The sequence below is a fragment of the Perognathus longimembris genome, unplaced genomic scaffold (genome assembly GCF_023159225.1).
Source record: "Perognathus longimembris pacificus isolate PPM17 unplaced genomic scaffold, ASM2315922v1 HiC_scaffold_5465, whole genome shotgun sequence".
In the NCBI taxonomy this organism is placed as follows: Eukaryota; Metazoa; Chordata; class Mammalia; order Rodentia; family Heteromyidae; genus Perognathus; species Perognathus longimembris.
Window position 1 is genome coordinate 1 of NW_025960895.1, and position 12,367 is coordinate 12,367.

General features: G+C 43.6%; 1 protein-coding gene across 3 annotated transcripts in view; it reads left to right on the top strand.

Annotated features, from left to right (window-relative positions):
* Positions 1-1,009: 1,009 nt before the first annotated feature.
* LOC125345277 (death-associated protein kinase 1-like) overlaps positions 1,010-12,367 on the top strand; it is a 50,204-nt gene continuing 38,846 nt past the window's right edge. For all 3 annotated transcript variants that reach the window (XM_048337494.1, XM_048337495.1, XM_048337496.1), the window contains exons 1-6: positions 1,010-1,214; positions 1,852-1,950; positions 3,429-3,527; positions 5,419-5,517; positions 6,643-6,840; positions 9,264-9,461. In XM_048337494.1, coding sequence (XP_048193451.1) covers positions 1,029-1,214; positions 1,852-1,950; positions 3,429-3,527; positions 5,419-5,517; positions 6,643-6,840; positions 9,264-9,461 — 879 coding nt within the window. In that variant the 5' untranslated portion in view covers positions 1,010-1,028. The remainder of the gene's footprint in view (positions 1,215-1,851; positions 1,951-3,428; positions 3,528-5,418; positions 5,518-6,642; positions 6,841-9,263; positions 9,462-12,367) is intronic.

The window sequence follows — 12,367 nt, forward strand, 5'->3', positions numbered from 1 at the left end:
TAAAAATTTCATAGAGAAGTAAGCTAGGAGGAGAAGTGGAAGGCTTCCTTGGTAATGTATAAAGCGTATTTTGCATTGGAACCAGGAGAAAGATGACAGCTATGAATGAATCTAAGCAGTATAATGAGAGTAAAGATGGTAAACTATACCCATACTGAGTGATCAGTTTGGAGAAATGCATGTCACTGAGAAGTTTAGGTTAGGAGAGACAGGTAGGTGCAGGATCCCCTCCCAGAGGCTGACTCCTTCCCAGCCCTGCACTGCTAACCCCAGGGCGGGCTCCAACACTGAATTTCACCCTCCGTGTTTGCTCTGTGATTCCTGACTTCCACCTCCATGCAAATAAACGACTCCTACTTATGGACTGGGGTTGTGATAGAAGCAGAACCTGTGGCATTCCTAAATGTGCATCTTGCACACAAATGATCAGAGCTCTCATGGAGTTAGTTTGAATTCAGGAGAAAGAATTCCAACAAAGTTTTTTCCACTCTAATAAGTAGATGCTCAGGTTCTGGGAATACCTTTTCCTAGTTGAAAATACTAATAGCCATCACTATGATTAGACCAGAAATGAATTTGTTTGGGAATTTTTTTCTAGTTTATTCCTTAGTGGGTTTTTGGGGAGCAGGGCAGTCAATACTGGGGTTTGAACTCCCTGGGCTTGCTCAGCTGGCATTCTATCCCGGAACCCATATCTCTAGTCCTGCACCACTATTCAGCTTTATCTTTTTCTTCACATGCTTTCTGGAACTATATATATTAACAAATTGCTAAGATAAACACAAAAAGGTTACTGCTCATTATTCTGCTCATTATTATTGTTCAAAATCCGAATCCTGAAAGCTGTTTGCTCTCTAGGTTACAGTGCAGGTGACATAGACTCAGGTAAACAAGAGGTGGTGGGGGTTTGCCACATGGAAAGGGCAGAAGGTTACCTTCTAGTTCCCTTCATGACCACCCAGATGGGGAATCCCATGTCTTAACTTCCTCAAGGTTTTGCCTTTAGCAAGTGTGCACTCGTTTCTCTTATGCCGGTAAGAGGCTCTTGGCCAGCAAGCTCATGCTTTGTTTTTGTTTCTCCATGTCTGGCTCAGGATGAAGAAGACTCCTTTGTCATGAAAGCCATCATCCATGCCATCAACGATGACAATGTTCCAGGCCTGCAGCACCTTCTGGGCTCATTGTCCAACTATGACGTTAACCAACCCAACAAGGTAGGGTCTTCTTCTCCCTGGGCTGACATGTGGGTGCATCATCACAGTGACTGTGAACCTCCAACTCCCCATTTTGATGATCACCAGAATGCTATTCCAGCTTCCCTTCCATTTGGAACTTCCATACTATGGTTCCAAACCCTCTTCTTTTCATTTTGACTTGAGTTACAAATAAAGATTTCTTACATCTAAAGCTTTCCTTTATTCCCCAACTGTACGGCTACCCCTGACTCTTTTATGTATGTATGTGTGTGCCAATACTGGGACCTGAACTCAGGGCTTGGAAGCTGCCTCTTAACTTTTCTGTGCGGGGCTGCCCATCTACCAGTTGAGCCACAGTTCTGCTTTGTGCTAGGCCTGGCTATGACCTTTGACCTCCAGATCTCAGCCTCCTGAATACAGTTGTGTGCCACTGGGCCCAGCTGCCCCTGACATTTGGACCCATCCTCAAAATGACAATGCCACTTTTTATTGTGAACCCAAAGAGGAAGGGGGCTGCTTAATCTTCTGTCAGACAGTCACAACTCTGTCTGTGGCAACCCAGGAGATTTGTGGGAACAGTGGTGATAGTTTGGGCTATTCTTTTCGTACTAAACCTGAGGGGGGAAAAATCATACTTTTTTCTTATCTTTTCCAGCATGGGACTCCTCCGTTACTCATCGCTGCTGGCTGTGGAAATATTCAGATACTTCAGCTACTCATTAAGAGAGGCTCGAGGATTGATGTCCAGGATAAGGTCATAGTTCTAATTTATTGAAAAAGAAATTCCTTTTTTATGTGTTTCTAAATGTCTCCTGATCACAAAGATAATGGGGGGGGGGGGAGGAAGAATGCCCTAATTCAGTTCTGTTTCCAATAAAGGAAAGTATATCGCTTTGACAGTTGTGCAGTATGGCACTTACGGGAAAGACTCTCATTTCTCTTGCCGTGGGCCCTGCAGCTTCCTATCAGCATCTCTTTGTACCTCCTTCTGACTGTCCTCTTTTCTGATTAAGTTTCCTTGACAAGTTTTGATGTACATTTGGAACGACTTTCATTGTCTGATTAATGTAGTAGAAACGCAGTTGCCTGTATGCTTATTATACAACACATTAGGCTGGCATATTTGGAGGTATAGATCACTGTAGAAGTATAAACACCACCATTAACAAGCATCTTTTTCTCAGCTGCCATAGGCTTTTGTTGTTATTGTTGTTGTATTACTGGCATTTGAACTCAGGGCCTTATACTTGCTAGACAAGCACTCTATCACTTGAGCTATGCCCCCAGCCTATGCCGAAGACAGTCACCCAAGCTGTACATGGGTCCTATTTATTCAACCAGTTATAGATGGAAAATATTAAGGAAGAAAGCTTGAGAAAGTTTTCCTTGTTCTACTGTAAAGCATACAGTAATTTTTCCAGCCTGTTGAGTATTCTGAGTAATCTCAACTTGATTTCAAGTATATGTGAGACTGTATATTGGTTATATGCAAATACTACAGCATTGAAGGTACATGAGCATACATGAAAAATGGAACCGATGGACTTGAGGGGATGGGTGGGGTTGGGAGAGATGGTGGAGAGCAATGGAAGGGACAGCATTGTACTCAAACTGACATGTTAAACTGAAACCTCTTTGTCCAATGACTTAAAGATTAAAACAAAGAAAGGAAACAAAAAAGAATAGAGTAGAGGGGTGGACTTTAGCACTTACGGATGTTAGAAATAATTTCCTGCAGGTACTGAAAACTGACTCTCCAAGGAATTTTAATGACAGTTTTACGTTATTAAAGTAAATTAAAATAGAGCCTGTAATCCTAGCTACTCAGGAGGCTGAGCTCTGAGGATCACATTTCAAGGGCCAGCCCAGGTAGGAAAGTGCATGACACTCTTATTTACCATTCACCACCAGAAAACCAGAAGTGGAGTTGTGGCTCAAAATGGTAGTGCATTAGTCCTGAGCCGAAAAACTCAGGGATAGTGCCAAGGTCATGAGTTCAAGCCCCATGGTTGACAAAAATCAATCAATTAATCAATCAATCATGGTAGTAGGGCAAAGCGTGGTGCTGAGCTTCCCTGTTGCAACACCCTTGACAACCATGGTGCAATTGTCAGAACCAGCACCTCCTCTGGCTTGTGGCCTCTGAGGAATGGAAATGTAGCAATTGTGAGCGACATGCACATTCACATCTGGGGCTCTCTAGACATGTGACTCTATGTTGGCTTCCTGCAGGGTGGATCCAATGCCATCTACTGGGCCTCTCGTCATGGCCACGTGGATACTCTGAAATTTCTCAATGAGAACAAATGCCCTCTGGATGTGAAAGACAAGGTAAGGCCTCTCCTCTTTAGAGGAAATAGTAAAGGGATACATTTGAGTTTTGGTCTACCAGAACTAAAGAATAAGGACGACCTTAAGAATTCAAGATAAAACCCTCCAGCAGAGAATTTAAGGTAGAAGTTCCTTTGTGCCTGTGGCTTGGTCTAATATTAAATTCTGCCTTCAGTTGAAATCTGCAGGATTGTTATGTAAAATGCAAGTAGTGAGTTATCTGCCATAACACAAGCACTCCAAGTACTTGGAGTTCTATTGGGAAGGGAAACAGAGACATAAATTCTGAGTTTCAGACTTCCTATGCTATGAAGCATCTACCATTCTCATCCTCTTTTCAGGGGCTGATCATTTGGGTTTACAAATTACTGGCAGTAGTAGATTAATGAGATGATCCATAAAATAAGGATTTGGGGTACATAGGAAGGTTACAGGCTTATCAAGTGACATTAGTATGTGTTTGTTTTATTTAGTCTATACCAGAATCTCATAAAGAAACAGGCATTTATGGAACCAGACTCGAGCCAGGCTTCCTACCTGTTCGTTCATTAGTCATTCAACTGTAGATTACTTCTCAGCTTCCACAGCCCATTTCTGATGTTTAGTCAAGGAGGCCATACGTGATTGCATAGCTCGTTCACTAAACCATTCATACTGAACCATAGTTTCTATCACTGTAACAAAATAACTGAGGATATAATTAAAAAAGAGGAAAGGTTTATTTTGGCTCATTGTTCTAGAAGTTTTAGTTCACGGTCAGTGGCTGTGTTGCTTTTGGAATGCCATGGGTTGGAGTGTATGGTGGAATCGAGCTGTTTACTTCATGGTATCTGGGAGGCAAGGAGGAGGCAAAGCAGTGGCCAGGGTTCTACTATCCCTTCAAAGGGCATGCCCCAGGGACTAACTTTACGGCCAGAGACATGCACTTGCCCCCATCCTTCACAGGCCACACACCTCCAAGTTAGGACAACACCAAAGGCAGGGAACCAAGCACTCAACACATGGGCCTTTAGGAGACATTTAAGATAGTTAGCCGTTCACACATTTGTCACTGCAGTTTTCTGGCATTTGGTCATCAAATAGCTTGACTACTTTAAGTTAGTTTATTTTGACATTTTTTTCTGGAGAAGATTGAAGTATCTTAAAGGAGTTAAACTTATTGTTCATTAACAGAAATTGATTGTGTGAGCAAGTTCTTTAAAAATCTCTAAGAACGTAGGAAACAGATCCCTAAACCTCCACAGACACAAGAAGCGTGTTAATAAATCAAACTGTACATTTAAGTTCCTGCCATTTGGTGAACCTAATAGTAAAAACAGAATTTATTTGGTGTATCTTTAGAAAGAAAGAGAGAGAGAGAGAGGACGGAAAGAAGGGAGGGAGGAAGGGAGGGAGGAAGGGAGGGAGGGAGGGAGCCAGATAATACCAGTGACTCATACGCATAATCCTGAACAGTCAGAAGACTGAGAATGTGGGTAATTGCAGTTCAAGGTTCAAGGCCAACCAGGGCAGAGAAGTTCTCAAAACACTTGTTCTCAACCCCTACTTGGACTTCATAGTGCATGCCTATTATTTGAAGCTATGAGAGGCTAAGATTAGAAGAATGGTAGTACCAAGACAGCCAGGGTAGAAAAGTCCAAGAGACCCTATCTCTGTGGAGGGAAGATGGATACACTGATAGGTACTTGTGGATGGAAAGCCTATAGTAGGCTATGGTAGAGTTGAGCTCAAAAGTAACAATTGAGAGACAAAAATCAAGGCTGCTTGTGTTACCTGAAGGAGAAGGCAAAATGCCCTGCCAACGGAAGGATGTGAACCAGCCATGCTAGATGGAGAGTAGCCCTGTGCTGTGTCGTCCACATCCACTCTGAATGCTCTGCTTCTTTTGCAGTCTGGAGAGACAGCCCTCCACGTGGCAGCTCGCTACGGCCACTCCGATGTGGTCCAGCTTCTGTGCAGCTTCGGCTCTAATCCTAATATCCAGGACAAGGTAGGTCATGGCTGCTGCTGCTGGGTTCATGTCTTCTGTGCTCTTCATCCACACACAGGCAGCAGGAGGCGCCCTAGAGTCTTTTGCAATTAGGTTCTTTTTAAAAAAAAATAACGTGGAGATTAAGATACATTTGTTTAACTTATTTTGACTGTTCATTATGTACTAAACAAAAATGCTTGATGGAATGAATGGACTAGTAAATTCCAGCATTGTGCTATTGATTAAGCAACAAAATAGAAGCACGAGGCAAGATAGATCAACAACCTTGCCATCCACTGTTAGGACAGGTTCTCACACCCAATGCTGTGTGACAGGGAGCAGGTTTTGCTACTAGGTTCTCTTCTAACCACTTCCTTCTTTCACTTAATCCTCTGTATATCCCTTTGAGGTGTGTTACTGCCATGATCACTTTTACAAAGCAATGAAGAAACTAAGCGACAGAAACTCTTCCAAGGGAACTCTTCCAAGTTCTCTTAAGTGAATACCCAATTGTAGCCACTATGCTGACTCACCTGTCAGAGACAGAATTGGGTCTCTTGATGCAGATGGGGAGCATCCAGGCCTCCGGGTCCTTGAGGACCTCCAGTCTGGCAGTTTCCTTGACTGAGTAGAGCACAGTTATCCTGATTGCTCAGTGTCCTGACTCATCTTTATCTTCCTTCTGTGGCAGAAATCTTTTGGAGGTTGAACATTGCTAGAAGAATTCTTGCTCAGAGAAATGTTCTCCTCCTATTAATAGTTTCAGATAAAGTAAATGCAGGCAGTTTGGCGAGCAAGATGCTCTAAATCTACCCACAAGGAGGATCTATTGTTTAGAAAAGCTGAGCTCCATGGTTCCCTGGAGTCCTGGAAGTCGTTTGTCAGTAATGTGCTGAGAAAGTCAAATTCATGCAACGCTAAGTATTAAGGAAAGCAAAGAAGGAAAATTGTTGGGCCTGTTCTTAATCACGGTGGCTCACTCTGGTGTTAATATTTCAGATGAATATTTCCCCACTTAGTGGTGATCTCTTTCTCCACACACCCTTGACCCGACCTTGCTGCTGGATCTGAGTGGGGCTGACCCTGCCTTGTACTTTTCCCCATGGATGCCCTCTCTTTTTCTCTGCACTTGTGTCTGGTTAGGAGGAAGAAACCCCTCTGCACTGTGCTGCGTGGCATGGCTACTACTCGGTGGCCAAATCCCTTTGCGAAGCAGGCTGTAATGTGAACGTCAAGAACCGAGAAGGAGAGACACCACTGCTGACAGCCTCGGCCAGGGGCTACCATGACATCGTGGACTGTCTGGCTGAACACGGAGCTGACCTCAATGCCTCTGACAAGGTGACTGATGGACCACACATAGTAAGACGTGATCTGGGGATCTGGGAATTTGTATCTTGGAGGTAACCAAACATTATTCTTTTCTCTTTTGGTCAGGGGCAGTACTCCACTGCTTCATGTTTACCAAGTAGGCACGGTACTTCATGAGCCACACCTTCAGCTCATTTTGCTTTATTTTTGAGATAGGGCTTCTCTTTTGGCCTGAGCCAGCCAGCATCTTGATCCTCCTACTTATGCTTCCTGCTGTAGCTAGAAAGGCAGGCATATAGCTCTGTTGGTTGATTGAGGTTTTATAAACCTTTTGCCTAGGCTGGCCTCCAACCATGATCCTCCCAATCTCTGCCTCCTAAGTAGCTAGGGTTTGTAGGTGTGAGCTACCAGCTCTAGGCTAACAAGCTCTGGAATGCAACAAATTGCTATTATCTCTGTTCCAAAGAGTCTGTGAACATTCCTAGTTTTGTTTAGGCATGTATATTCATGGCATATACACCCAAACTGAGGAATTGGTCAAGATATTTTGTTCCCTTTGTGGCTTTAGAGGAGGTGCCATAATGACAGAATCTGACATTCCTCAGTGCAGATTTAAACTGGCAGTACAGTGTTTATTTCCAGATTCACGAAGAAATAGGTGGTTATGCTAGACAAACTCCTGTTTGTCTGTCATTTGCAGAACAGTTGTTTTGGCCAGGAAAATTCAGCAAAATGTTTTCATGATGAACTTGTACTTTAAATGAGGCTGTGGCTATTATGTCACCGTAGCTAATTAGATTGGGGAATCTGTAGTTACTTGAGTAACTTGGTTTTTGAAGTCTTGTCTCAATTGGGGGGAAGGGTTCTGTGTGTGTATGTGCACCCATGTGCCAGGACTGAAGCTTGAACTCAGGGTATGGACACTCCCTGCTTTTTTACTCAGGCTACTATTCTACCACTTAAGCCACAGCTACTTTTCTGGCTTTTGGGATGGTTAATTAGAGATAAGAGACCCCTGGACTTTTATTCCTGGGCTGACTTTGAACTGTGATCCTCAGATTTTTGCTTCCTGAGTAACTAAGATTATACATGTGTGCCACTGGCACCTGGCCGTCCCAATTGTCTGGAGACATTTTATTTGTCACAGCTGGGAGGTATCCAGTAGGTTAAGGTCAGTGTTGCTGCTAGGATCCTACCACTCATGAGAGCCCACCACAGGCAGTGACCCCACCGCTTGTGGCCTCAGTTCTGAATGGAGAGACTTGCACAGATAAGAGACAGAAATGCTTCAGAATTTCCCTGTCTCTCCATCCTCTGTAATTAGTAGAAGGTTTTGCCAGGTTCCTTGTGTGGCACAGAGAGGAAAAGCAGGTTGTATCTACCTCTTCTACATGCAAATTATTCTTTGTCATTTTATCACTTTCTCTTGTTTCAAAAATAAAATAATAGGGCCTTGTGCTTAGTATTTCAGAACAGATATCTTTAAAAGTGGTTTTTAGGCCAGAGCATGGTGCAGCACAGCTGCAATCCCAGCTATTTGGAGGAACAGATAGGAAGATCACAATTTGACTAGCCTAGGCAAAAGTTAGTGAGAATCATTCCAACAAACAAGCCAGGCGCGGTGGTGGCTTATGCCCGTTATCCCAGCTGCTGGGAGCCAGAGGTAGGAGGATCTTGCATGGAAACCAGCCTGGGAAAAACATGAGATACAATATCATAAACAAACTAAAAGCAAAACAAAAAATGAATGACTGGGAATGTGTCTCAAGTGGTAGAGCACTTGCTGGCCATGTGAAGAGCTGAGTTTAATCCCCTGCACCACCCACCCAACCCCTCAATAAACAAAATAAATAATTAAAATGAAATTTTGAAAGGTTAAGAGTTTCTTTTTGTCAACCAGGCCATTGCGTTGTCAATCATTCCTTTATGTCTTATTGATTCAGAAGCTCAGAAAATGGAAGGTTCTTTTTATTTCAGTGCAATGCCTCAGTCTAGATCAATCAAGCTGTTGGTGAGCTTAGGTGCTGATTATTCAGCATGGAATGGATAAGCTTTACAAAATAGATAGGATGACTTTGGCGGAGGATGGTGCTGGTCTTGAACCCAGGGCACACCGTCGAGTACTAGCTCAAGGCTAGTGCTCTGCCATATGAGCCACAGCACCACTTCTTACTTTTTGGTAGTTAATTGGAGATGAGAGTCTCATGGACTTTCCTGCCTGGTCTGGCTTTGAACCACGATCTTCAGATCTCAGCCTTTGTAGTAGTTAGGATTGAAGGCGTGAGCCACCAGCACCAGGCTGATAACTTAGTAACCTGTAGCAGGCTTTGCAGTAGCAATCCTGCTGCCAATGAAGCCTCACCTGGGTATAGAGGTGGGGGTGGCATCGAGATGGGGCGGCAGGAGCCCCCCTGCCCAAATGAAAAGCACTCATGGAGCTGGGTGTGTTTCAGGATGGACACATCGCCCTGCATCTGGCGGTGAGGCGCTGTCAGGTGGAAGTCATGAAGGCCCTTCTCGGGCATGGCTGTTCTGTGGATTTCCAGGACCGGCACGGCAACACACCACTCCACGTGGCCTGCAAAGATGGCAACGTGCCTATTGTGGTGGCCCTCTGTGAGGCAGGCTGCAATTTGGACATCTCAAACAAGGTAAGTATGGAGGACAGGTCCCTACACACCCCACCTCGGTCTCTCCAGTACCTCTGTCTGCTTCTGGATTTTGTACCAAATGCCTGCTTGCATCTCTTCACACAAACAGTGTGAGATCCTGTAGAGAAATGAGAGCATGGTCCCAATATGTACACCTTCATTTCCTGAAACACTAAGTCTTCAGGTAATAATGACATTAGGATTTAATCAAAATTTCTCCACCAATGATTAGAAGTTCCCAAATATTTCTTTTGGGTGCCAAATAAGTTTAGTAAGACCAAAAGGATGCTGTTGTCTGGTAAAATAATGAACATAATAGATTATGCACTCCTAAGTTTCTCATGTGCTGACTTCTAGAGTCACCCTCCCCTTTCTTCTGAATCTTGTCTAGATTTGTGTGTGTGTGTGTGTGTGTGTGTGTGTGTGTGAGTGTGTGTGTGTGTGTGTGTGCCAGTATTGGGGCTTGAACTCAGGGCCATGATGCTGTAGTGTTTTTTGCCATAGTTCTACTTCTGGCTTTCTTCTGGTGAGTGAAAGATAAGACTCTCAGAATTTCCCGTGCAAGCTGTCTTCAAATCATGATCCTCAGATCTCAGCCTCCTGAATCACTAGCATTACATGGGTGAGCAACTAGCACCCAGCTACATCCAAACTTTCACGTGAATAGGTATGTGTTTTTAGCGTTGTAACTGGGTGAACACCAAGCACCTATTGTGGTAGCCTTATGTTAACAATGCTCAACAGGCATTAATCTTTGATAGTGGAGATGGTGCACACAGTAACAGCAGCATTTTATTATTATTTGTTTGAAGTAAAAGAGCTTACTAAAACAGCTGGAAAACTATATTTCTACAGAAAAAGGATTCCTTTTGCAATTATATGACTGATTGTAATGACTGATCACCTTTATGTTATGGGAGTCCGAGGACAGTCTAAGTCTTAGGCATTGGATACTGGCTGCTCTCTTGGTTCATTCCTTTATTATCCAGCCAGTCTAGTCCTTCAAGACTTACCAACTCCTTGGAGACAGCCACTAATCACTGGCCAGGTTAGAACCCTAATGACCTACTCATGTCCCAGTAGGCCCAACTCTTAAGCTTTCACCTCAAACTGTTATGGCATTATAGATCAAGTCTTAGTGTATGAACCTTTGGAAGACAAACAATCTCCATCCCAATGCTACCTCCTCCTTCTCTTCTCCTCTCCCTTTTCTTTCCTTTCTTGAAAAGGAATCACTAAATATATTTGAAATATATACAAAATTCCACCAAATCATGTCTAACCTGTCTTTCTGCAGTTACCCAAGCATCTGGCTGTTGGCATGGCCGTGGTGTGGCAGTCTCCATGTTCCTCAAGTGTCCATCACTCTTTTCCTGTGGCGCTGCCTTGTCTTCTTCTTGCTTAGATTAGATTCCCCCAGGGGAAACAGTACTCCTTTCATGGTATATGGCAAGATATTGTCACTCTCTTTGTGAGCATTGAAGATAGTGACATTTCTTCATGCTGCCTTCTTGTCATACGAAGAGCAGGACAATGGCTCTTTAACGTGGCTGAGTTAGCAAACATAGCACTGAAGCCAGAGATAATGCAGAGTGTCACCAAGACAGAGAAAACATGCCCTGGACACAACTGGGTGCAGGAACGAGGGCTTTGTGCCTGTCCAGTGCTACTATGGGTCCTTTTAACACAGTGCTGTGCCAGGCATTGGGGAGAGGAGCTTGTGGAGGGCAGACTGAGAGGCTCTGCCCTCAGGCTTTGGATAGACAGATGTGCGTCCTTTCTCAGCATCTCGTGTTGTCATGGCTGCAGGGGTGGGCTCAGGTGGCTGTGTCAACACAGAAGCATCAGTTTGGACATTGAAGAGTCAGTGAGCTTCTCGGGATGTAACAAAATGGTTAGGGTTGTGCTCTATAGAGAGATCAAGACAGCTGATTTCATACTGAGCACTGCAGTTATGTCTCTTGAGGACTTCAGGATACACAGAAGGGACACAGAGTAGGTATTTGTATTCCAGCTTTTCTCCCTCTAAACCCCACATTTCTTTCAAGAAAAGGAGAAAAGTAAGCTTGAAAGAAGTGAGGGGTTTAGAGGGTAAAGAGGCTGGAATATAATGTTAAGAAGCTTCAGTTCTGTGCTACCCCAAATTGGAGTTCTTCAAGAGAATCACTTTCATAACTAGAGGCATGCTTAGGTGGTACAATACCAGCCATGAGTGGAAAAGCAGAATAAAAGCTCGAGATCTTGAGTTCAAGCCCTGGTACTGGCACCAAAGAAAAAGAAAAGAAAAGAAAGAAAAAGAAAAAGAAAGGAGGGAGTCAATTACTTTCTCTTGTTGTTTCTTCCCTGATTCTTGTCCTTTTTATAAAAACTTTACATTCTGTAACTAGAATGATAACCTTCATCTCCCACATACTTCATCTTGAACTTCAAATCCTTGTTTCTCCTCACATTAACTTTATGGTATTTGAAAGCCTGATGTCTACTTTCTAAATCACTGGCGAGATGAGAATCAACAAAATAGCACCAGTCCACTGTTGTTTATAAGAAGCAGGAACTGGCTAGGTGCTGGTATTCACTCTTGTAATCTTAGGTACTCATAAGGCTGAGATCTGAAGATCAAGGATTAAAGCCAGCCTGGAGAGAAAAGTCCCTGAGACTTATCTCCATTTCACCACCAAAAAGCTGGGAGTGGAGCTGTGGCTCAAATGGTTGAGTCCTAGCCTTCTGTGGAAAAGCTCAAGGACAGCTGCTAGGCCCTGAGTTCAAGCTTCAGTACCAGTAAAAATAAATGAATAAATAAAATAGGAAGGCACTGGAATCCCTCTTAAATGTCTGTCGCAGACAAGCTACTCATGTGAATTATAACACAGCCATGCAATGGGAATTCAGGAGCATAGAACAGATTT